The 26,893-nt window shown below is 45.2% G+C and overlaps 1 protein-coding gene across 2 annotated transcripts in view; it reads right to left on the minus strand.

The window, feature by feature from the left end:
• Window positions 1-18,564: 18,564 nt before the first annotated feature.
• LOC129697892 (rho guanine nucleotide exchange factor 7-like) overlaps window positions 18,565-26,893 on the minus strand; it is a 90,040-nt gene continuing 81,711 nt past the window's right edge. For both annotated transcript variants that reach the window (XM_055636612.1, XM_055636611.1), the window contains one exon: window positions 18,565-19,639. In XM_055636612.1, coding sequence (XP_055492587.1) covers window positions 19,517-19,639 — 123 coding nt within the window. In that variant the 3' untranslated portion in view covers window positions 18,565-19,516. The remainder of the gene's footprint in view (window positions 19,640-26,893) is intronic.

Raw genomic sequence — 26,893 nt, forward strand, 5'->3', positions numbered from 1 at the left:
TCCACTTCCTGACCTTTCGGTCTGAACGAAATTTCGTTGCCTGCAGACATTCATATAATAATAAATAACAAAACACACAATAAACACAAATTAACATCCACCATAGTGAGTTCACCAGGCACCTCCTCACAGTGATGGAGGCAAAAGTTTTAAAGTCACTGTCTCTTCCCTCCCATCTCCACAAATCGAGCAACACATTTCACCACACACTCCCTTCCTAAGCACATTGATCCAGATATGGTCAGTGCCCTGGTCCAGCAGAAAGATTGCACTACACATGCTTTAAGCCACGTCTGACTGCCATTGGGGCCATGAAACAGAGACTGAGAAAGCAGTGTCAATATTCATGTGATCTCATTTCGTTAGTTGGACTCCACTACAACCTACATCAAAGTGTTCTGAATCAGCATTTATGCATTGGGCACATAAAGACATTTTTTCTTGGAGGTGTTAATATTGAACATAATTGAGTTAACCCTCACTCCTGCTCCTCTGAATCCATTGTTCCAACAGTGCTTCCTCAATTCTGCCCCTTCCACATTCTAGTGCTCCCTCAGTCCAGCCCCTCACGGTGCAAGGATCACTCAGTCCATCCCCTCACAGTGCAAGGATCACTCAGTATGGCACCTCCAACGCTGCATATCTCCCTCAGCAAAACTCCTCTCACAATGCAGAATTCCATCAGTACCACACCTCCCACAGTACAGCACGCCCTCAGTATTGTTCCTCCTACCGTGTGGAGTTCCCTCCGTACTGCTCCTCCCAATGTGGCGCTCACCCTGTACTGGTCCTAAGTCCTTTTGCCCTCTCACCCCACCTATCTCCACCTGCCCCATTCACTGAGCATTGGATCCATTATTTGGGAAGCAGTGCCACCAAGTGTCAATAAAATGCCATTACAATCAGCCGTAGATTTTTTCCCCCAAACACAATCTAATTGTGGAGAAACAAGGAAATGACAATGTTGGGATCTTGAGCAAATTACAGAGAAAATAGGTGTAGGAGTTGGCCATTCGGCCCTTCGAGCCAGCATCACCATTCAATGCGGTCATGGCTGATCATCCACAATCAGTAACCCGTTCCCGCCTTCTCCCCATATCCCTTGATTTCACTAGCCCCAAGGGTTCTAACTCTCGTTTGAATGTATCCAGTGAAACGGCCTCCACTGCCTTCTGAGGCAGAGTATTCCACAAATTCACAACTCTCTGGGTGAAAAAGTTTTATTCATTTCTGTTCTAAATGGCCTACCTCTTATTCTTAAACTGTGGCCCCTGGTTCTGGACTCCCCCAACATCGGGAACATGTTTCCTACATCTAGCTTGTCCAATACCTTAATAATTTTATATGTTTCTATAAGATCCCCTCCCACCCTTCTAAATTCCAGTGAATACAAGCCCACACGTTCCATTCTTTCATTTGACAGTCCCGCCATCCCGGGAATTAACCTTGTGAACCTACGTTCAATAGCAAGAATGTCCTTCCTCAAATTAGGAGACCAAAACAGCACATAATATTCCAGGTGTGGTCTCACCAAGGCTCTGTAAAACTGCAGAAGGACCTCGTTGCTCCAACATTCAAATCTTCTCGTTATGAAGGCTAACATCGCATTAGCTTTCTTCACTACAATCTGAATGAAACGATAAAAAAAACACACCACAAAACAATTGTACGGTGGTTGAGGGGGTGTGGTGGCCTGTGGCGTCACACACACACACACGCACACTAACCACCCGCCTTGATGTTATATTAATATTATTCATTCACTCCTTTTACCCCATCCCCTGCTCTATCCACTCATGCATAGCCCCCAACTCACAGGCATGGCTGGAAAGGGAGGGAGGTAGAGAGAGCGAGGGCAGAGACAGAGGGCAGAGGGCAGAGGGCAGAGGGCTGACCTCCCCCCCAATCCAACCACCCGCAAGGAAAGTTCTGGAAAATGAAACCTCTCCCCTATTCCACCCCCCCCCCATAGTGAAAAAACCCCACCTCCATTCCTCCCCCCCCCCCCCCCCCCCCCACAAGGAAAGTTCTGGAAATTAAACCTCTCCCCTATTCCCACCCACCCCCCCCCCCCCCCCCCCACATTGAAACGGGGACCTCCCCCATCCCACCCTCCCTCTACTCGACCCTCTCCTCCTCCACTCCCTCACCTCTTCCTCCCCTCAATCACTCCCCCCATCCCTCACCTCTCCCCTTTCACACTCCCCCACAAAACATAATGTTTCAACAACATTTCTTCACCTACCCTCCCCACTCCTCACAACAATGTAAGAAATCTCTCATTGCACTGGCTGGAGGCTTATTCCAACACTGTTGATTGGCAACTAAGATCATGTCATTGTCGGGTGGTGGAAATTACCATACGGCAGCGTATGTAAATGAGATTACTTTGTGATTGGAGGACTGTGAGATACCATTGTGACGTCATGGGTACAAATTGCCAGAATCTCCCATCAACTGTCAGAGAATCTGTCAAGTTATTGTTCTCAAAGTGAGGATTTAAAATCTTTTAAATGTCAATAACGTGAAATATAACACAAATCTGAACAAAACTTTATACGAATGACCACTGGACAAATGTGAGTAAGCTGGTGCAAAAATTATCATTCACCCTCTGTTTATGATTGATCCACAACACACATAGTGAAAGATCAGTCTTTATTCCATAAGCGAACAGGAACATTTAAACTGCCAGCCATTCTCATCCAACTCGGCGTGACTTGTGCGAGAGAGCGAGCTGACCTTGCTAGTGTAAAGCTGTGCAGTACCGTAATACCATGTAAATGGTGGCATGCACATATATGTAGTGGAGATTATAAATGGCATGGATTAACAAGGGTTAATCTACATCCTTCCTCTTAAAGGAACAAAGCATATATAGAGTGGTTAGTGGAGTATGTTGTAAAACACCAGTATAAGGTGTGAGTGTGGCGGGTGCGTGCGAGAGCCCGGAATGAAGGCGAGAAGCCAGGCAAATTCTGTAGAGGACATTACTCTCCGCTTCAGTGAGAGACTGAAGACTGGTCTCGCGCCAAAAATTCCTGCACTTATCTTCGTAGCTGGAAGCTGCCCCTGGACCAGTCCAACAAGTGCCGAGCGGGATGAACCAGGCAGTGGCCTACTCCCCAGGAACTGCCACAGGAGGCAGGGGGATGTACGAGACGACCAGCCCGTGTGCGCACCATGGCGAGCGCAGGAACCGGAGACACACTGCCAGGCGAAGGTGGCGGCGCGGGCGCTTGGGGAAAGGGCCGGAACGGAGGGCGACCCCGAGGGCGAGGCCGCGCAAGTAGCACCGGCTGGCTGATGTCCACGTGTGCCGGCTTCAGCCGCGCAACGGAGACCGTCTCACGACGACCCCCCCATGTCCAAAACGAAAGTGGAAGGGCCATACTCGAGGACCTTGAATGCTCCTTCGTACGGCCGCTGAAGGGGCAGCAGGAAAACAAATGGGCAATCCTGGAGAGCGGAAGGAACGTGCGACCTGAACGAACCGTGGTGAGACGTCGGCACCAGTGCCAGCTTGTCCACCTTCTGCTGAAGCCATTGCAGGGCGGCTGAAAGGGGTTCCCCGCCTGGCCCTGTGCTGATGGGATAAATTCACCAGGCATTGTCAGGGGGAACTGCGAGTTAAGGATTTCAGGTCAGCCAGTACACGCAAGAATGTAGCATCCACGGACGACAGGGGCCCATCAGGCAGCACAACCGTGTCGCCCACGCGGAGGGAAACAGGCTCCAATGTTATAGAGTGAAGTGGGCGCATGTGCGCATGTTGCGGCACTTTTCCAGAGTGTGCACTTGAGCAGGGTTTTTTGCGGCGGGAAAGACCTGCGGAATCAGCCATGTTTGCCAGATGTTTCTGAGTTTATGCATTACAGAAATGAGTTGCTTAAAGCTTAAATAAAGTTAAGTAAATTATGAGTAGTGTAAAAGTTTCATTTGCCTCACAACAAATTAAGCAACTAATTTCCAGAAGTTAAGCAGTGCAACACCAGGATGGAGAAACTATTGAAACCACAACTCTTAGATCTGGATCCCAACTCACCTGCTGCTGCAAAGGAATGGAAGCACTGGCTTTGTACACTAAATAACTTATTTGACGAGTGTGGCAATGATGCACCAGACAGATTTAGGACATTAATAAGCTCCATCTCTTCCGATGTATATGATTACATAGAGGAATGTACAACTTATGATTCTGCTATTGATGTACTAAGCAGACTCTTCGTTAAGACACCCAACGTGATATTCGCTCGACACCTCCTTGCTACTCGGAAACAAAAACATGGTGAGTCACGATGAATTTTTACAAGAACTTCAAAGACTTAGTAAAAACTGTTACGGCTGATCAATATCGTCAGGAACTTATTCAAGACTCTTTTATCAATGATTTGGCATTGCCTTTAATACGACAGAGACTATTAGAAAACAAAACCTTGGATTTACAGTCAGCTTACAATCAAGCTTACTCATTAGACGTGGCTCAGAAAAATTCAGATGCTTATGGCTCATCTAATGTGTATTCTGCTGCAACTACTACAAATGAATTTCACCCACGTACTTATATGGAGCAATTTCTACTGATAAATGTGCCCTTGCTGCAGCATATAATTATTCAAAAAGGAAGTGTTACTTTTGCGGGGGTAATATTCATAAGAGAGAGAGAGAGATGCCCTGCTCTAGATGCAACATGTAATAGTTGTGGCAAGAAGGGACATTATTCTAGAGTATGCAAGTCCAAAGCAACTACTAAAGGTGTGCTGCCATGCAGTTGCCTTCTTTATGTGCAATTACAGCTGCATTTCATCAGAGCTTGTCTCATGCAGCCACAACGCTATCCATTAATGGCCATACACTTAATGTACTACTTGATTCCAGCAGTTCAGAAAGTTTAAGAAGTGAACAAGTTGTGTCTCGACTAAATCTAACAATAATTCCTTCAAATAGAGAAATCTCGATGGCTCCGACAACTCTCAATACTCAAATTATTGGATCTTGTATTGTGGACTTTATTCTGAACCAGCTATAAACATGTATGTCTTGGTATTTTGAAAAATTTGCGTAGCGATATAATTCTTGGTCAGGATTTTCAGAAACTGCACAGATCACTTCAAATAATGTATGAAGGAACTATGCCTGATCTTGTATTGTCAAAGCCACCAGTATTGTGTGGTTTTTCTGCTGCATCTGTTGAATGTCCTTCATTATTCACTAATTTATCCTCTGTGCAAGCCAATTGCTACAAACTCAAGACATTTTAGTAAAATTTATCTTGAGGGATTTCTTCCTCTCCCGAGACCTGGACTTCCTCTGGGTGACAGAGACTTGGATCGGTCCTGGTGAGTCCAGTACTTTTGTTGAACTTCTACCGGCGGGCTGCTCCTATTTCAACACGCCGCGGATGTCGGGCCGTGGTGGTGGAACTGCAGTCGTTTTTAAAAGCAATTTTAAATGCAAACAGTGCACTACGTTATCAACTTTTTCCAGCTTTGAAGCTACTTTGGTTGAGGTGGGTCGCCCTGGCACGGTGCTGTGTGGTGTCATCTACAGACCCCCCAAATACCATAAGGACTTTGTGAGTGACTTTTCTGAGTTTCTAGCTGGGATTATACCCAACTATGACCGTATCCTCTTGGTTGGGGACTTTAATATTCACGTGTGCTGTCCCGATAAACCGTTGACGAAGGACTTTTTAAATCTTATTGATTCTTTTAATTTTGCACAGTGTGTGTCTGGTCCCACACACGAACAGGGACATACATTGGACCTTGTATTATCTTATGGTTTGCCTGTGTTAAACTTGGAGGTCTGTGACAGTATGTTTTCTGATCACATGCCGGTAATATTTGATGTTGGTTTCTCCAGTGCTGCAGTTAGACCTGTTGCATCTGCTCGGCGCTGTCGGACCATTAACCCCTGTACTGCTGGCCAGTTCTCTACCGCCTTCAATCAGCTCTGTGCCCCCTCTGCGTCAGTTTCCATCGGTACGGAGGAGATTAGTTCTTGGTTCCACTCTTCCTGTAGAACTATTCTCGACTCTGTGGCCCCATTAAAAACTTTGCAGCCCAGAGCTAAACCCGAGCCCTGGTTCTGTGACGCAACTCGTACAGCTCGACGGGAGTGTCGCAGAGCTGAGCGAATGTGGAGGAAGGACAGGCTAGAGGTTTCATCGCAAATCCTAAAGGACAGCTGGCGAAACTACCAAAATACTGTTAAAGAGGCAAAAAGATATTATCTCTCTAATATAATAGTGTCTAAGCGCCACGATCCACGTGCGTTATTTAAAACTATTGATTCTGTTTTAAACGCCCCACAGCCTGTCTGCCTGGAAGCATCGCCCGAATTGTGCAACGACTTCCTGCACTTCTTTATAAACAAGGTTGTTTCAATTAGGGCTCTTATCACAGCTCCTGCCTCAGACCCACCTGTTCTGGCCCCATGCCGGGTGGCATTTGATAAGTTTGCTCCCCTGACGCTGTCGGGTCTAGAGGATGTGGTTACCCATATCAAGCCATCGGGTTCCCCATGTGATGCTGTCCCTCCTCTTCTTTTTAAAGAGGTCTTCCCGAGCATAGGGCATTCGGTCCTTGCCATCATAAACAGTAGCTTGTCTTCCGGGGTTGTCCCCATAAAATTTAAACATGCTGTAGTGCAGCCATTACTCAAGAAACCAGGCCTGGACCAGACTGTCCTGGCCAATTTTAGGCCAATCTCAAAGCTGCCATTTATCTCCAAAATCATGGAGAAAGTAGTTTATGCCCAGCTGAAACTCTTCCTGGATGAGCACAACATCCGGGAGGTCTTTCAGTCTGGCTTCAAGGCTATGCATAGCACAGAGTCGGCTTTGCTAAGGGTCTCTAATGACATCCTCCTGGCAAACGACTCCGGAAATTATGTGGTTCTTGTCTTGCTGGACCTATCTGCCGCCTTCGACACTGTGGACCATGGAATATTAATTTCCCGATTACAGCAACAAGTGGGCATCTGTGGCAGTGCCCTGGGATGGTTCAGGTCCTATCTGGCAGATAGAACCATGCGTGTAAGCCTTGGTGGCCTTGAATCCTCCTCTGCTCCCTTGGCATATGGGGTTCCACAGGGCTCAATTTTAGGCCCCCTGCTTTTCTCCCTTTATCTACTTCCACTGGGCTCAATTTTAAGAAGGCATGGCATCTCCTTTCACTTTTACGCGGATGATAGCCAGTTGTATATGACACTCAGGAAAGAAGATAATTATTCCCTAAAATCACTTCTGTCTTGTCTTGAGGACATTAAGTCCTGGATGGCCTTAAACTTTCTGGGACTTAACGAAAAAAAGACTGAAGTGATTTTGTTCGGCCCTAATGGCTGCCGTGAACCTCCCTCTGTTGACTTGGGCCCACTTGCAGTGTTTGAAAAGCCAACAGTTTTAAACCTGGGTTTTATGATGGACAGTGATTTTAAATTAGATAAGCAAATAGGCGCAGTGGTTAAGTCCAGCTTCTTTCACCTAAGGAAGCTGGCAAAGGTGAAGCCTATTCTGGAGCGGCAGCATTTTGAAACAGTAATCCATGCCTTTATTACATCTCGGCTGGATTACTGTAATGCGCTCTACACTGGAGTCTCGCGAGCTTCGTTGGCGCGTCTCCAGTTGGTCCAAAATGCTGCCGCTCGCCTTTTAACCGGAACTCGAAAGAGGGAGCACATTACCCCAATTTTGGCCTCCCTTCACTGGCTTCCAGTGCACTTTCGAGTTCATTTTAAAATTATTTTATTTGTTTTTAAATCTTTGAATGGCCTCGCCCCGCCTTACCTCTCTGAGCTGCTCCACCTATATGCTCCTACCCGGTGCCTCAGGTCAGCGGATCAGCTGCTCCTTGAGGTACCAAGGTCTAAGCGGAAGCTCAGAGGGGATAGAGCCTTTTCTGTTGCTGCACCGGCACTTTGGAACACCTTGCCGCTGCAGATCAGACAGGCCCCTTCACTGTCCATCTTTAAATCCTCCCTAAAAACGCATTTTTATTCAATGGCTTTCGACACTGGCTGAGACTTTGTTCCTGTTTTAGTGCTTTTAATGTCTTTTAATTTTTTACTGTTTTTATAGTCCTGTCGTTTTAATGGTTTTAGTTTTGTGATAACTTTTTTGTTGATTTCCACTGTACAGCACTTTGTGGTAACTGATGTTGCCTAAAAGTGCTTTATAAATAAAGTTATTATTATTATTATTATTATTAAAGATGATAGGAACTTTATAAACACAGAAGTAGCTAATCTTTTATGAGAAGGGATTATAGAACCCAGTTCTTCCCCTTGGAGGGCACAAGTTGTCGTGGTTAAGGACCCCTTGGAGAGACATAGAAAGAGACTGCATTGATTACTCTCAAACTATAAACCAGTTCCCGAAGCTTGATGCATATCCATTAATTCGTATAGAAGAGATTATCAATAAATTAGCTAAGTATAAGATATTCTCTACTTTTGACCTAAAATGTGCTTACTACCAAATTCCTTTGAAAGAATCAGGGAAGAAATACACTGCTTTTGAAGCAAATGGGAAATTATACCACTACTGCAGAGTTCCTTTTGGTGGAACGAATGGCGTGGCTGTTTTTCAGAGAGAGATGGACAAACTTGTTGAACAGGAAAACCTTAAAGATACTTTCCCTTATCATGATAATATAACTATTGCAGGAAATGACCAAGCTGAACATGATGAAAATGTACAATGGTTTTTAGATGTTTACATTAAATGAGGCTGTCAATAACATCAGTGTCATCAATTAATATTCTTGGTTATTGGGTTGGAAATAATGTAATCAAGCCTGCGGCCACTCAAAGAGATACCTGTTCCAGCAACATTAAACTCTCTACGAAGGGTTCTTGGCATGTTTGCACATTATGCTAAATGGATACCAAATGTTTCTGACAAAATTCAACCTTTGATTAGAGCAAAATCTTTCCCTTGACTCTACAGCAATTGGTGCCTTTCCTTCTTTAAAGAAACAATTAGAATCTGCAACATTACACGCCATCGATGAGGATCTCCCCTTTGTTGTTGAATGCCTCTGATTTAGCAGTATCAGCAACATTAAATCAAGGAGGACGACCAGTTGCTTTCATGTCTCGTACTCTCCAAGGTAGTGAATTGCACTACCCATCCGTCGAAAAGGAAGCTACAGCAATTATTGAAGCAGTGAGAAAATTGATTCATTACCTTGCTCACCAGCACTTCACTTTGATAACAGATCAGCGTTCAGTAGCTTTTATGCTGGATAATCGGAAACGAACGAAGATTAAAAACAGTAAAATTCATGAATAGAGGATTGAATTATCTGCATATAGTTATTCAATTGTGTACCGCCCTGGTAAGGATAATGTTGCTCCAGATACATCAACTCGAGCATTTTGTGCCTGTTCATTCTTCTGCACTCACTGATCTTCACAATGGGCTGGTTCATCCTGGAGTCACTCGTTTGTTACACTGTGTTCATTCCAAAAACTTACCTTTCTCTACAGAAGATGTGAAGATGATGTGTGCTTCATGTAGAATCTGTGCTGAATTAAAACCAAGGTTCTTCTGTCCTGAAGAAGGAAGATTGATCAAAGCTACTCAACCTATGGAACGTTTTGAGTATTGACTTCAAAGGGCCTTAACCATCCTCCTCTCGAAATGTTTATATTTACCTTAGTTGACAAATATTTGAGGTTTCCATTTGTCTTTCCTTGTCCAAATATGTCAGCTGCTACGGTTATCAAATTTTAGATCAACTGTTTTCATTCTGTGGATTTCCAAGTTACATACATTCTGATAGGGGCACCTCATTCATGTCAAAAGATTGAAAATACTATCTTTCTAATAGAGGAATTGCAAAAAGTAAAACAACACCATATCATCCTATTGGAAATGGTCAGGTTGAGAGGTATAACAGAATCATTTGGAAAGCAGTGAAACTGGCTTTAAAGTCAAATGATATACCGGATCAGCAGTGGGAATGTGTTCTACCAGATGCATTACACTCCATCAGATCTCTACTGTCAACTGCTACCAATACTACTCCACATGAGCGGTTCTTTAACTTCAAACAGCTTTCTTCTAGTGGTACTTCTCTGCCATCATGTTTGACGAGCCCTGGGCCTGTGTTGCTTCGTCGTTATGTCCGATTAAATAAGAATGAACCTTTTGTTGATGAAGTTGAACTGACTGATGTTAAGCCTTCTTAAGCAACTATCAAGTATCAGGATGGACGTCAGTCAACTGTCTCACTCCGTGACCTTGCACCATGTCCGTCTTCTCCATCAGCTCCCTCACTCCTCGATAACATTAATCGAGAACTTCCTCCAACACTCCCACACTATGGAAACTTCTATAAGAAATTCAAAAACTATAAATCTAAATAACAATGTGAGTGAAGTTGACGACCAATCAATGTATGTACCACCAGCTATTGAAACACCGGTATCTCCTGAAGCTCCAGTGCTGCGACGGTCATCAAGACGTACTAAACCTTCTGACCGTCTCAACTTATAAATAGGAGGGGAGAATGAAGTGGGCGCATGTGCGGGGATTTTCCAGGGTGTGCACATGTACAGGGTTTTTCGGGCGGGAAAGGCCTGCGGAATCAGCGATGTTTGCCAGACGTTTCTGAGTTTATGTATTACAGAAATGAGTTGCTTAAAGCTTAAATAAAGTTAAGTAAATTACGAGTAGTGTAAAAGTTTTATTTGCCTCACAACAGAGTGCACCAGACGCTGCCGCTTGACAAGCAGGGAATGTGCGCGTAGGAAGTCGGCACCCAGCAACGGCTGGGAAACGTCAGCAATGACGAATGGCCATGAAAAGCGGCCATCCCCGGAGAGCGTGCGCAACCCATATGAGCAGATTGGGCTCCCACTTGCCACGTTGAGGAGGGGGCTGCGTTTACCGGCACTGAAGTTGCCATTAGAAGGGGGCAGCACACTTATCTCTGCCCCGATGTCGACAAGGAAACGAGCCCCAGTGCGGCGATCCCACACAAACACGCGATGAATCTGGCCGGCCGCCGAAGCAATCACTGGCGGCCGGCCCATGCGTTTCCCAGGAACGTACAGGGCTGCCGACACTGACGAGCTGCAGCCTCCCCAGCGGCGGTGATAGTAGCACCAGCTCCCCCTGCTGGTGGCGGAAGAAAAAGGTGGAGGTGCGGGCTGATCCGACCACCAGTGACCTCTGGTGGCGTTCAAAGAAATTGACGGTAGGCCACACTGGAACGACGTGCCAGCACCCGGGTGCAAAATGGCAGCCAGATGCCGCAACGGAGGGCATTTAGGCGCAGCAGAGCCACGATCAATTGAAACACCGACCTGCTGTGCGCTGCCCGACACCGTCGGGAGGATCTCCAGCGCATCCCGGGCCTGCAGACGGGCCATCCAAAGTTGATCGGTGCGCTCGCGCACCGACTGCATGTCGGTGAAAGGGTCGCTGGTAAGCGGCAGGCGGATGTACGACAGGAGCTGCTGCATGTAGGCATGTTTAAAAAGAAAACAGGGCTCGTGGTCGCCCATAAGGGCCAGCATATTGCCCAGCAGGCCACGGAGAAAAGGACACGGAGGTGCCGGTTCATTAACGAGGAGGAAGTGTTAGATGTCGTTGTCAATACTGATCAGGTAGAGCGTGGCTCTGCGGTTGACCCCAGGATGGAAAGGGGGAGGAAAGGTTCAGTTAACCCGGGTTTATCGGGTTATCTAATTAACAGGAAGACTAGCTGGTAAAGTCAAACTCAAAGTAAAATTTATTCGTCACATGCACCAACCAAGGTACAATGAAATTAATTTGCAGTGCAGCGATACAGTTGAAAAAAAACCACACAATACACAATAAAATCCAACAAAAACATCTACCACCGCATTCTTCACTGTGGTGGAAGGCAACAACGTTCAGTCAGTCTTCCTCCCTTATTCATCCATGGTCGGGGCCATAAACACTCCGTAGTCGCCGCTACGGACAGCCGAAAGTACAGGCCCTCTCGTCCGAATGATTGAAACCCCGACATCAGGACGGTCGAACACACTCTGAAGTGCCACTTTTCTACCAGAGACCGTGGCTTCAAGATGCTATAGGCCGCATGCCAGCAGTCGGAGCTCTTTCTCCGGCGATCCCCGGCAAGGGATCCCAGGCTCTGGATGGTAAGTCCACGCCACACACGCGGCTAGAAGCTCCGCAGACCACAGCCCCATGATGTCAAAGTCACCAGGCCAGCGATCGGAGCACTCCTCTCTGGCGACCCCCCGCAAGGGCTCGCCAGCTCTGCGATGGAAAAGTTCACGCTGCGCCCGCTGCTGAAGCTCTGGACCCGACACCAGGAAAGGCCGCTCCAATCCAAGCTGTTAGGCGGAGAAAGGACATGACGAGAGGAACAAAACCAAACACTTGGACACATTAAAAATGTCAAAATAACGAACTGGCTGCTGGCACGATCCAAAAGGTAATTATTTTCTTCTAAATATTCAATAACACTAATCCAATATTACTCCCCCATGTTCACAGTCCAACACTTATTCCTTGACCAAGCACCAAAATCGATCACCCGGCTGATATCTAATTTCTGTTGTGGATCAAACAGTGCAAGATTACTGCTGCGATTATTTCACTGAAACCATGCAGGCTTCGATAAAGTGTTCCATTATTTGTGGAAATCCAAACATGTGCGTGTTTTGTGAAATGTAGCAATCTGTTTTGTGGTGACCCATTTAAACTTCTCTCTTGAATGTCCGAATCCACCACAGACGAGCATTATGTCCCTATTTTGATTTTACCTGAGGCATACGTTTTGCTCTTGCCACTTCTCTCTTCATTTATGCTGGAATATTTTGATGTAGGTAATTTTGTTCCGGATTTAGCTAGAACTGGACCAGGACAGAGATTTTGGAACACAATGTTGGTGCCAAACAAGACACCACGTTATACTAATTACCCGTTTTCAAAAAGCTGGAGAAACTCAACGGGTGAGGCAGCATCTATGGAACAAATGAATGGATGATGTTTCGGGTCGAGACCCTTCTTCAGACGTATGTGGGGGTGTGAATGGGCGGGGGGGCGGCGGGAAGAAAGGAAGAGTAAGAGCAGTAGGCTGTGGGAGAGCTGGGAAGGGGAGGGGAAGAAGGGAGAAAGCAAGGACTACTTGAAATTGGAGAAATCGCTGGGGTGTAAACTGCCCAAGCAAAATATGAGGTGCTGCTCCTCCAATTTGCGGTGGTACTCACTCTGGCCATGGAGGAGGCCCAGGACAGAAAGGTCGGATTCAGAATGGGATGGGGAGTTGAAGTGCTGAGCCACCGGGAGATCAGTTTGTATTTAATATATACTCTCTAGAATTTAGGAGATTGAGAGGGGATCTTATAGAAACTTACAAAATTCTTAAGGGGTTGGACAGGCTAGATGCAGGAAGATTGCTCCCGATGTTGGGGAAGTCCAGGACAAGGGGTCACAGCTTAAGGATAAGGGAGAAATCCTTTAAAACTGAGATGAGAAGAACTTTTTTCACACAGAGAGTGGTGAATCTCTGGAACTCTCTGCCACAGAGGGTAGTTGAAGCCAGTTCATTAGCTATATTTAAGAGGGAGTTAGATGTGGCCCTTGTGGCTAAGGGGATCAGAGGGTATGGAGAGAAGGCAGGTACGGGATACTGAGTTGGATGATCAGCCACGATCATATTGAATGGCGGTGCAGGCTGGAAGGGCCGAATGGCCTACTCCTGCACCTAATTTCTATGTTTCTATTTTATTGCGAACTGAGCGGAGGTGTTGAGCGAAGCGATCGTCAAGCCTACATTTGGTGCCACCGATGTAGAGCAGCTGACACCTAGAGCAGTGAATGCAATAGATGAGGTTGGAGGAGGTGCAGGTGAACCTTTGCCTCACCTGGAAAGACTGCTTGGGGCCTTGGATGGAGTCAAGGGGGGGGGGGAGGTAAAGCGACAAGTGTAGTATTTCCTGCGGTTGCAAGGAAAAGTACCAGGGGAGGGTGTGGTTTAGGTGGGAAGGGACGAATTGACCAGGGAGTTACAGAGGGAGCAGTCTCTGTGGAAAGCCGAAAGGGGAGGAGATGGGACAATGTGGCCAGTGGCGGGATCCCGTTGGAGGTGGCAAAAATGTTGGAGGATTATATGTTTAATGTGACGGCTGGTAGGGTGGTGGGTGAGGACAAGGAAGACTCTGTCCTTGTTACTAGTGGGGGGGATGGGGAGTGAGAGCGGAGCTTCGGGATATAGAGGAGACCTTGGTGAGAGCATCATCTATAGTCGAAGAGGGGAACCCCCATTCCCTAAAGAATGAGGACATCTCCGATGCCCTGGTTTGGAACATCTCATCCTGGGTGCAGAAGAGGTGTAGACAGAGAAATTGTAGGGGATAGAGTCCTTACAGGAAGCAGGGTGGGAAGAAGTGTAGCCCAAATAGCCATGGGAGTCAGTGGGTTTGTAGTAGATGTCGGTCAGTAGTGTGTTACCTGCGATGGAGATAGTGAGGTCTAGAAACAGTAGGGGGATATCAGAAATGGTCCAGGTTAATTTGAGTGCTGGATAGAAGTTAGTGGTGAAATGGATGAAGTCAGTGAGCTCTGCATGGGTGAGGGGGCCCCAATGCAGTCGTCAATGTAGCGGAGGCAGCAGAGTTCAGAGATAGGGCCACAGTACGCCTCGAACAAGGATTGTTCGACATACCCTACAAAGAGGCAGGCCCATGCGCATCTCCATAGCTATGCCTTGGATTTGGGAGGAGTCAAAGGATATGTGGGCAGAGGAGAGTAGTAGTAGACGGGCATTGGTTGGTTCTGCGGTTGAGGAAGAAACTGAGGGCTTTAAGACCCTCCTGGTGGGGGATGGAGGTGTAGAATGACTGGATATCCATAGTGATGAGGGAGTGGGGGCCTAGAAAGGAAGTCATGGAGACGAAGAGCATGTGAGGTGTCTTAGACATAAGTAGGGAAGGATTTGACCAGGGGGGGAGAAGAGATAGGATGGAGCGAGGTATGTGGAAATAAGTTTGGTGGGCCAAGAACAAGCAGAAACAATGGGTCTGCCAGGACAGTCAGGATAGTGGATTTTGGGGAGAAGGTAAAATCGGGCCATGTGGGGCTGGGGAACGATGAGGTTGGAGGCTTGGGAGGGGAGGGAGCCGGAAGCGATGAAGCCAGTGATTGTGGTTGAAATAATGGGCTGGTGCTCATCTCGCATTAACCAACCTGATCTCCCGGTGGCTCAGCACTTCAACTCCCCCCCCCCCGAACCCGACTTTTCTGTCCTGGGCCTCCACCATGGCCAGAGTTAGTCCCACCACAAATTGGAGGAGCAGCACCACATATTTCGCTTGGGTAGCTTACAACCCAGCGGTATGAACATTGACCTCCAATTCCAGGTTGTCCTTGCTTTCTCCCTCCTTCCACTCCCTTTCCTAGCTCTCCCACAGCCTACTGTCTCGGGCTCTTCCTTTCTTCTCCCCACCCCCACATCAGTCTGAAGAAGGGTCTCGACCCGAAACGTCACCCATTCCTTCGCTCCATAGATGCTGCCTCACCCATTAAGTTTCTCCAGCTTTTTGTCTACCTTCGATTTTTCCAGCAGTTCTTTCTTAAACACCTGTTTTCATGTCATCCATATCCCTTAATTCCCTTCATATTAATGTGCTTATCTAAGGGCCTCTGTAATGCCATCATCTTATCTGCTTCCACCAAACACTTTTAAAAAACTTGCCTGCCCATCACCTTTAAACTTTCCCCTGCTCAGTTAAAAGCCAAGCTCTGTCGTCCCTCATATTTCTACCATGGAAAACAGATTCTGACCGTCTACCCTATCTATGACTCAATATTTTATATACCCGTCAGGTCTCCCCTCAATCTCTGGCACTCCGGAGAAAACAATTTAAGTTTGTCCAATATATTCAAAGGCACCACATCCATCCTGTAATGGGGCAAACAGAATTGCCCACAATACTCCAAATGCAGCACAACCTAAGTTTTATAAAGTTGCAACATCATTTCCTGAATCTTACATTCAACGCCTCAAGCATTGAAGGCACGGCCTCTTTACCATTAACTACCTGTGTTGCCACTTTCAGGGAGCAATGAACTTGGACCTCAAGATCCATCTGTACGTCAATACTGTCAAGGGCCTTGCCATTAACTGTATACGTTCCCCTTACATTTGACCTCCCAAATTAGCACGTGGCATTTGCCCAGATGAAACTCCTCCTGCCATTTCTCCACTCACCTGTACCCGATCTAAATCCTGCTGTATCCTTTGACAGCCAATTTTGGTGTCCTCTGTCAACATACTAAACAACCCATCTACATTTGTGGGTCTGAAGAAGGGCCTTGACCTGAAATTGAAGGTACTTTCATAATTTTTCAAGAGATATTTGGACAGGGATAAGCTGGGTCTAGATGGCTATGGGCCAAGTGGAGGCATGTGGAACTAGTGTAGATGGGGCAAGTTGGTTGGCATTGGCAAGTTGGGCCGAAGGGCTTGTTTCAACACTGTACAACGTCATCTATCCATGTTCTCCGGGGATGCTGTCAGACCTGTTGAGTTACTCCATCGCTTTGTATCCGTTTACATTTATATCCAAATCATTTGCATATATACACAAATAGACATCCTAGTACAGATCCCTGTGGAACACCACTCTTCACAGACCTCCAGCCAGATCACACCCTCTCTCACCAGGACCCTCGGTAGCCTCTAGATAAGCTAGTTTTGAATTTAAATTACTTCATCATGCATCCTATACATCTTAACTTTCTGGATCAGTTTATGTTAGTGTGCGTGTGAAGCCACAGTCCACCCCCCCCCCCCCCCCCCCCCCCCCCCCCCCACTACCACACGTTGAGGGAACGGGGACCCAGCGGCCTCCCCCCTCCCTCTCCCCTCGCCCACCCCGTCTCCCCCTACCACCCTCTCACCCCCTACCCCCCGTGTGTGTGTGTGTGTGTGTGTGTGTGTGTGTGTGTGTGTGTGTGTGTGTGTGTGTGTGTGTGTGTGTGTGTGTGTGTGTGTGTGTGGTGGTTAGTGTGTGTGTGAAGCCGCAACAGCACACCCCCCCCCACCACCCGGCCACTGATTAAACTCTACAGTCAGCAACATAACCTTTAACTAAACGCCCAACCCAGTGAGAGTGGAGAGTCATTCTGTTGCTCCCTTCACAGATGCTACCTACTTTAAAAATGTCTTCAACCCAACAAAAAATATTCAACCCCAGGATAGGCTAGTATACTCAAAACTGAGAACACGGTGATAACCTCAGCTGCCAGACCTGTGCTTTACTGAATCTCAGTTTTATCGCAAGAATTAGCTTTTAACCCAGCCAAAAAGCAAAGCCATAACTACCCTGGGAACTGGAAATGCAATCATTTTTTCCTTTCAGAGAAAACAACATTCTCAATTAGTACGTTTTAATGGTGGTTGCATCTAATTTACCATCTACAATTTGAAATAATTGTTTGTTAGCAGGAATAATTAACTTCTACAAAGTAGCTGAAGGAATAGGCCCATCCCAGAGCGTGGCACCAAACAAGGACATTGAACCAAGATTTTTGGCTGGAATATTAAATCAATGATTTCGGAATCATTTGTCGGGTGGATTGTGGATCTTTTCAATAGGAGAGTTGGTTGGCATTCAGCCCCAAGGAATTCCTTTATCACATCAAAGAATGGTTTAACATGATGGCATGAAAGATTGCAGACACCACAAATCAGGTATGAACTGCTAAATAGAGGGAACATTTTTAGGTAAATTGCAATAGGTTCTTTCATGAATGCACCTCTCAGCTTGGACAAAAATCACTGCTCCAGCCAAGCAGACAGGACAGTAAGTCTGGAGAGGGGAAGGACCCATGGTTTCTTCTGAAACCAAGTGGTTTTGAGATACAGTGTGAACTCGCATGGCCAAAAGGCCTGCGTCCATGTGGTTTTGAGATACAGCATGAAAAAGGTATTTCGGTCCACCAAGTCCACCCTGACCATCAATCACCAGCTCACACCAGTTCTATGTAATCCCACTTTCTCATCCACTCCCGACACATTAGGGGCAAATTTACAAAGGCCAATTAACCTACAATCCTGCATATTTTCAGGGTGTGGGCTGAAACCTGAGCACCTGGAGGAAACCCACACGGGCACAGGGAGAATATGCAAACTCCACACAGACAGGATTGGAGGTTAGGATCAAATCTGGGTCTCCAGCTCTGTGAGGCAGCTGCTCTATCAGCTGTGCTACCCAAATTTGGTGTCATCCCTTGTGAATGTAAGCAGCTCAATCTTCCGTCAAATCAAATGTGGTGTCTAGAACACAGAATAAGGCGAGCAGGCGGGCACACGAGGCAAGATCAGCAAACTGAATGTTCACAAATGCTTTCAGGAGCAAAATGAAAAATGATTTCTGGTCTCCAAAACAGTAATAATTTTGAATTGTGTGAATGATCTTGCACTCTCCAGTGTGCGAGGCAGTGTGATTCCGTGCCTGCGGTACGATGGATCTTCCAGCTTTTCTGCTGGGTTGTGGAACTCTGAAACCCGCGGGGGGTTTAAGCAGCCAAAACAGAGTAAACAAAACCGGAAGAAAATGTAAAACAACCTTTATTTTTCCAGTTAGGTCTTAGTGTCGACTATCACCCAGTTACAACAACAGCTGATCAATGGGATATTTTAAACAATATTGCACCGTGTAAATCTATGAGCGTGAACCACATTGAGAATGGCTCGACACAACTTGAAAGACAGAAACTATATTACATAAACCACTCCTCACAAATCCTCATTTGTTGGGAGTGCCGAGAGTGTTCCCTGAACGCACTGTCGGGAACGCCGCCTCCCAGAGCATTCCATGAGAAAGCATGAATATCAATCCAGGCACCTCCAAAATTAAACATGAAGTATGGTTGTACATCCGTCCACTGGACACATGTACCAAATGACTTAACAGGTCAACTGCTGATGTTGACCTATATGAATTCCATTTCACCAAATACCAGAAGTAATTTCCAATCAAAGTCTGCACAATTATCAAGCAGAGAATGGAAAAGGAAAATGGAAAGCAAAACAGACATCCTGGTGCCAGTCCACATCTGAACGCTTTGAAATTCCAGCGAAATGTCCATTCTTGCATAATGCACCACTCTCAATTGGGGTCAGACTTCAAGATACCGATATAACCCCAATGGCCGAACTCCTGCAGATTAGTTTCAGCTCAAGATTCTTGTTCCAGGTCTGGGCGCCATGCAGGTTGCAGCCCCAATGGGCAAAATAAAGGCTAACCTTTTGCGCTCCTCTGTCCTGGAATCACATAGGCAAATGGTTCATCCTGCAAGATTCAAAGCCTTGAACTTCAACAAGGCAATGCCAAGTCTACTAACATATCAGATGTTTAAATTAGTAAAATACTCCAGTCAATGTCAGCACTAAAATACTGGAGAGGCCAGTAACAAAAGAACACATGTCAAGTGCTTGATTGTTAATTACCACAGAGGACCATTCCCAGGTACATATGACCAGTTCTATGCGTTATAGATGGATTATAAGTTGGTTTCATCCCATGAGAAATCATTCCTATTCTTTAGAACTTTTCTAATGAGCTTCTCCAGTTCCTTGCGTGCTCGCTGTTCCTCTTCCAAAGAACACCACATCTTCTTGCTTTCCTAGAGCAGAGATTCAGATGAAAAATTAATCAAATTGTGTTTCAAGATGGAATAGAAATTTGCAGAAAACACAATCAGAGTTGCAGGGCACAGAAATCGGCTCTTTAGAAACATAGAATAATGATCATGGCTGATCATCTAAAATCAGTACCCCGTTCCTGCTATTTCCCCATATCCCTTGATTCCTTTAGCCTTAAGAGCTAAATCCAACTCTCTTGAAAACATCCAGTGAATTGGCCTCCACTGCCTTCTGTGGCAGAGAATTCCACAAATTCACAACTCTCTGGATGAAGACGTTTTTCCTCATCTCAGTCCTAAATGGCCTACCCCTTATTCCTCAACTATGACCTCTGGTTCTGGACCCCCCAACATCGGGAACATTTTTCCTGCATCTAGCCTGTCCAATCCTTTCAGAATGTTACATGTTTCGCTAAGATCCCCTCTCATTCTTCTAAATCCCAGTGAATACAAACCCAGTCAACCCATTATTTCATCAAATGTCAGTCCTGCTATCCCGGGAATTAATCTGGTGAACCTACACTGCACTCCCTCAATAGCAAATGTTCTACCTCAAATTAGGAGACCAAAATTACACACAATACTCCAGGTGCTGTCTCACCAGGGCCTTGTACAACTGCAGTAGGACCTCCTTGTTCTTAAACTCAAATCCTCTCGCAATGAAGGGCAACATGCCATTCGCTTTCTTCACTGCCTGCTGTACCTGCATGCTTATTTTCAGTGACTGTTACGCACACACAGGTCTCGTTGCACCTCCCCTTTTCCTAATCTGACATCATTCAGATAATAATCTGCCTACCTGTTCTTACCACCAAAGTGGATAACCTCACATTTATCCACATTATACTGCATCTGCCATGCATCTGGCCACTCACCCAACCTATCCAAATCACCCTGTAGCCTCATAGCATCCTTTTCGCAGCTCACACTGCCAGCCAGCTTTGTCATCCGCAAACTTGGGAGATGTCACATTTAAGTCCCTCATCTAAATCGTTAATATATTTCGTCTGCAAACCAGTTCTCTATCCATGTAAATACCCTATCCCCACAATACCATGTGCTCTAATTTTGCACACTAATCTCTTGTGTGGGGCCTTGTCAAAGGCTTTTTGAAAGTCCAGATACACCACATCCACTGGCTCTCCCTTATCCATTCTACTTGTTATATACTCAAAAAATTCCAGAAGATTAGTCCGGCATGATTTCCCCTTCATAAATCCATGCTGACTTTGACCGATCCTGTCACTGCTTTCCAAATATCCTGCTGTAACATCTTTAACAATCGACTCGGGCATCTTCCCCATTACCGATATAAGGCTAACTGGTCTATAATTCCCCGTTTTTCTCTCTCCCTCCATTCTTAAAAAATGAGGTTACATTGGCTACCCTCCAGTCCACAGGAACTGATCCAGAGTCAAAAGAGCATTGGAAAATGATCACCAATGTACCCATGATTTCTAGGGCCACCTCCTTGAGTACTCTGGGGTGCACACCATCAGGCCCTGGGGATTTATTTGCCTTCAGTGCCAACAGTTTACCTAGTGTCGTTTCCTGAAAATGTGGATTCCCTTCAGTTCCTCCCTCCCATTAGATCCTAGGTCCCCTAGTATTTCTGCGAGATTAGTTCTGTCTTCACTAAGGAAAACAGAACTAAAGTATAGCAATGTTACAAAATTTTGAGATTTAAAAAATCAAGTCTGCAATTTATCCCATCGGATAAAGCATAAAAAGAAGTTTAATTTGACACCTAATTCACTTTCATATCTCAAGTATTTAAAAAGTTATGGCCATTTTCATACTCGGAAATTAGCATCTTGCTCACTAATAATTTTCTATGGACATAACAAAAAAGCTGTGATCGTGGACAGTCAAAAGCCCATAACTTTCTTAAAAAATAAGAGAACTGAATGAAATTTTCAGTTATCATAGATTGAACCATTCTGAAACAAATATAAAATAATCTTACTTGGATGACCTGAAATTAAAACATATAATTAGTTAGTTACCCAATTGTAGCTCATTTCAAACTTCAATTACTAGATCTAAACATCTATCCATTTCTTAATAAATGATTAACATTTTTAAATAGCCTAAGTGTCCAAATAATATTCACAAATAATTCAGAATAAAACATGATTTTTAAATCTCATTTGCATTAATTTATAGACCAAATGGAAGGAAACATAAACATAAAACTAGGTGCAGGAGTAGGCCATTCGGCCCTTCGAGCCTGCACCGCCATTCAATATGATCATGGCTGATCATTTTATCCCGTACCTGCCTTCTCTCCATACCCTCTGATCCCCTTAGCCACAAGGGCCACATCTAACTCCCTCTTAAATATAGCCAAAACTGGCCTCGACTGGAATTACATTGAATTTAGTGTTCAATTGTTGTAAATTAAAGTCCATTTAAATCAGCTTTCGAGTGGGATCCTGTGAACGCGCTGGTTTAGAACATTCACATTGCGCTAGATCTGTGCCCTCAAATGCCCAGAAAAATACTGCGGGAAATAATGGGGCCAAAATTAGCTACTCGCAACATTAAACTTTGTATAAAGGGATCTTAAGAAGCCCTTTTTAACGTAAAAATAAACAGCCTACCTCCTGTTGTCCCCTGTATGAGATCCAGCCGGTTGCCGGCCGTCGGGGGTTTAGAGGTTAATTTTTAAACTACTATAACAATTAGATAAAGCTCTTAAAACTAATAATAGCTCAAGCCACGGAATCTGCCAGCGAATTTTCGTTAATAATTAACTAGGCTGAACATCCTCGATTTGAACAGCCTAGAGAAAATCGCGTTTTAAACCCGCCCACCTCTAAACGGCGCCAAAATCGCGCACACGGGCTGGGACAGATTTTCAGCGACGCTTCAGGTACGCTTTGCAACATACCTACAAAGTACTCGTTTAACTGTTCTGCCATTTCTTTGTTTCCCCATTATAAATTCACCCGTCTCTGATTGTAAGGAACCTACATTTATCTTCACTAATCTTTTGCTTTTTACATATTAAAAGAAGCTTTTAGAGTCAGTTTTTATGTTCCCCGCAAGCTTTCTTTCACGCTCTTTTCCCCCCCTCTTAATTAACCCCTTTGTCCTCCTCTGTTGAGTTCTAAATTTCTCTCTCTGGTTTGCTGCTTCCTTTGGCCAATTTATATGCCTCTTCCTTGGATTTAACACTGTCCTTGATTTCCCTCGTTAGCGACGGTTGAGCCGCCTTCCCCGTTTCATTTTTTTCACCAAATAGGAATTAACAATTTTTGGAGTCTTTAAATCTCTGCCATTGCATCTCCACTGTCAACCTTTCAAGTATAATTTGCAGGTCTATCCTAGCGGCCTCTTAATTTCAAAGTCTCCTTTTTTTAAGTTCAGGATGCTGGTCTCTCTGAATTAACCGTGTCACTTTCCATCCTTATGCAGAATTCCACCATATTATGGTCACTGTTGCCAAGGGGATTTGCACAACAAGATCGCTAACTAATTCTTCCTCATTGCACAATAGTCAGTCTAGGGTGGCCTGTCCTCTAGTCGGTTCTTCTACATATTGATTTAAAAAACCATCCCATATACATTCCAGGAAATCCTCCTCCTCAGCGCTGCTACCAATTTGGTTGGCCAATTTATATGTAGATTAAAGTCACCCATGATAACTGCTGTACATTTGCGATATGCATCCATAATTTCCTGCTTGATGCTATCCCCCAACCTCCCTACTGTTGTTTGGTGGTCTGTATACAACTCCAATAAGTGCTTTCTGCCCTAGGCTATTTCGCAGTTCTACCAATACCGATTCTACAGCATCCAAGCTAATGTCTCGCCTTGCTATTGCATTAATATCCTCTTTAACGAGCAATGCCACCCCATCTCCTCTTCCTTTCTGTCTATCCTTCCTGAATATCGAAAACCCCTGCATGTTTAGCTTCCAGCCTTGGTCACCCTGAAGCCATGTCTCCATAATTCCAACTATATCATATTCCTTAACTACTAACTGCAAATTCAATTCATCCACCTTATTATGAATGCTCCTCGCATTAAGGCACAAAGCTTTCAGGTTTGTTTTTCTTATCTCCCATCTACATTTTGCTTCTGTCCTTCCTTTATGTCCCTCTGTCTCCTTACATTGGTTCCCATCCCCCTGCCGTTAGTTTAAAAGTGTCCTTTGCTACACTCTCATTCCCGTTAAATGCACGTACATGCTTCCACTTTGTTGACTTCGTCCACATGTACTTGCTGCTCATTGCACCCATCTACATCAATCTATTTCAATCCATGGCCTTCAGTGTCTTGGTAATTACTATCTTAGATGTGTCTTACATTTGAGAATATTTGCCTTCACCACATTTTCAAGCAGCCTTCATGCTGGACAATCGTACAATAGAAAATAGATTTTTATTATCTACCCTATCACCCATCATAATTTATATACTTTATCAGGTCTCCCTTCATTTAGGAAATACAAACCCCGCTAATCCAGTCTCCACTTTCTACTGAAATGCTCCATCCCAGGAACAAATACGCTCTCTCTCCCCAACACTATCACATCCTCCCTATAGCATGGTGACCAGATCTGTGCACAAACTTCAGGTGTGGTCTATCCAATGTTTTAACCTGAAGGTTGGTTGACTGATGTTCCTTATCACTGAACATGCATCTGCCCAAGGGAGAAGTATGTGGAAGTTGACTCGACTCAAATCTGGGTGCACATTAATCTACAACTACCTTTTAGAGATCAGTGCTAGTTATACATTCTGCTACTGAGATTCACACTGCCAGAATCTCAGGATACCTCATAGTCACTGAAGTGATGTAGAACTCACACATGGGATGTGTGGAGAATGCAAATGGAATTAGACTCCGTTTTGTAGCACGGAAACAAGCTCTTCAGACCAACTCGTCCATGATCTCTACCTGAGTTAGTCCCATTTGTCCGGATTTAGCCCATATCCCTCTAAATCTTTTCTAGCCATGTACCTGTCAAAATAGGTTTTAAACATTGTAATTGTACATGCATCCATAGCTACATCGAGCAGCTTGTTTCATATAGCCACAACCCCGTGCCAATGTTGTGCCTAAGCTCCCTTTTCAATGTTTCTACTTTCACTTTGAATCTTGTTCCTCGAGTTTTAGACTCGTCTGCCCTGGGAAAATTACTCCAGCCACATATTTTATCCCTCATGATCATACAAGGTCCCCCCTCGACCTCCTTATGGCTCCTGGGACAAAGGTCTCAGCCTATCCAGTCTCTCCTTCGAAGTAAAGCCTAATGCCCCTGTCCCACTTAGGAAATCTGATTGGAAACCTCTGGAGACTTTGCGCCCCACCCAAGGTTTCCAAGTGGTTCCCGGAGGTTGCAGGTGGTTGCAGGTTGCAGGTAGTGGAATCAGGTAGGGAGACTGACAAAAACCTCCGGGAACCGCACAGAAACCTTGGGTGGGGCGCAAAGTCTCCAGAGGTTTCCGTTCAGGTTTCCTAAGTGGGACAGGGGCATTAGTCAACCAGAAATGCGCACAATACTTCGAGATCTTCCTAATGACTTGTACTGTTGTAACATGACATCCCAACTCCAGTATTTAATGTCCTGACCGATGATGGCAAGCATGCCAAAAACCTCTTCACCACCCGTCGACCGTATTGTCACTTTGAGGGAACTATTTACCCGTCCTTCAACACATCTGGGCCCTACCATTTACTGCGCAAATGTTATCTTGGTTTAACATAACAAAATTAAACACTATACACTTGTCTGAGTTACATTTGATCCGCCATTCCTTGGCCCATTTCAATTAGATCCTGCTGTAGTTTTAAATAACCTTTTTCATTGCACCATCAATTTTGGTGCATCCGCATTCTTACGACCCATTACTTACTATATTCTCTTCCAACTCATTTATAAGACAAACAACAGGGGACCCAGCACAGATCTCGGTGACACATCACTGGTCACAGGCCTGCAATCTGAATAACAACCCTACACTGCTACCTTCTGACCTGCCAAGCCAATATTGTATTCATTGGCTGGTTCATCCAGATCCAACTTGAACTAGCCTTCCAGACTAGCCTACCATACAGGAGGTAACCAAAGGACTTGCTAAAGTCCATATAGACAACCTCAACAGCCAATTTCCCATGCGAAAGGCCATGCTGACTATGCATAATTGGCCCTTGATTTGTCTGGTAGGAAATGGTAGGCCTCTGGGGAGTGTTGTAGAGCAGAGGGATCTAGGAGTACAAGTGCATGGTTCCATGAAGGTCGAGTTGCAGGTAGATAAGGTGGTCAAAAAGGCTTTTGGCAATTTGGCCTTCATCAGTCAGAGTATTGAGTACAGGCGTTGGCAGGTCATGTTGCAGTTGTATAAGACGTTGGTGAGACCACATTTAGTTGATATGTTATAGGAAAGATATTGTCAAGCTTGAAAGGGTTCGGAAAAGATTTACAAGGATGTTGCCAGGACTAGAGGTTGTGAGCTATAGGGAGAGGTTGAGTAGGCTGGGTCTCTACTCCATGGAGCATAGGAAGATGAGGAGAGATCTTCCAGAGGTATACAAAATCATGAGAGGATAGATCGGGTAGATGCACAAAGTCTTTTAACCAGAATAGGGAAACCGAGGACAGAGGACATTGGTTCAAGGTGAAGGGGGAAAGATTTAAATGGAATCTGAGAGGTAACTTTTTCACACAGATGGTGGTGGATGTATGGAAACAAGCTGCCAGAGGAGGTAGTTGAGGCTGGGACTATCCCATCATTTAAGAAAAGTTGGACAGGTACATGGATAGGACCTGGAGGGTTATGGACCAAGCGCAGGCAAGTAAGACTAGGGTAGCTGGGGCATTGTTGGCCGATGTGGGTGAGTTGGGCCGAAGGGCCTGTTTCCACATTGTATCAATCTATGACTCTATGTCACCCAGAAATCTTTCCTGTAACTTTCCCACCACAGATGCAAGGCTCACCGACCTGTAGTTCCGTCTTGTCCTTAGTCGTTCTTTAAATAAAAGCACTAATTAGCCACCCTCTAGTCTATCGCTAGTATCTGTAAACTGTGGATGGCTCAATTATAATCATATATTGTCTTTCCGCTGACTGGTTAGCATGCAACAAAAGCTTTTCACTGTACCTCGGTACACATAATAATAAACTAAATTGAATTAAGTGGCTAAAGATGCGATATATCTGCCATGGCGTCTGCAAGTTCTTCCCTAGCTTTCCACAATAGCCTTAGATACTGATGAAGCCCCAG

Source organism: Leucoraja erinacea, chromosome 6 (genome assembly GCF_028641065.1).
Source record: "Leucoraja erinacea ecotype New England chromosome 6, Leri_hhj_1, whole genome shotgun sequence".
Classification (NCBI taxonomy): domain Eukaryota; kingdom Metazoa; phylum Chordata; class Chondrichthyes; order Rajiformes; family Rajidae; genus Leucoraja; species Leucoraja erinaceus.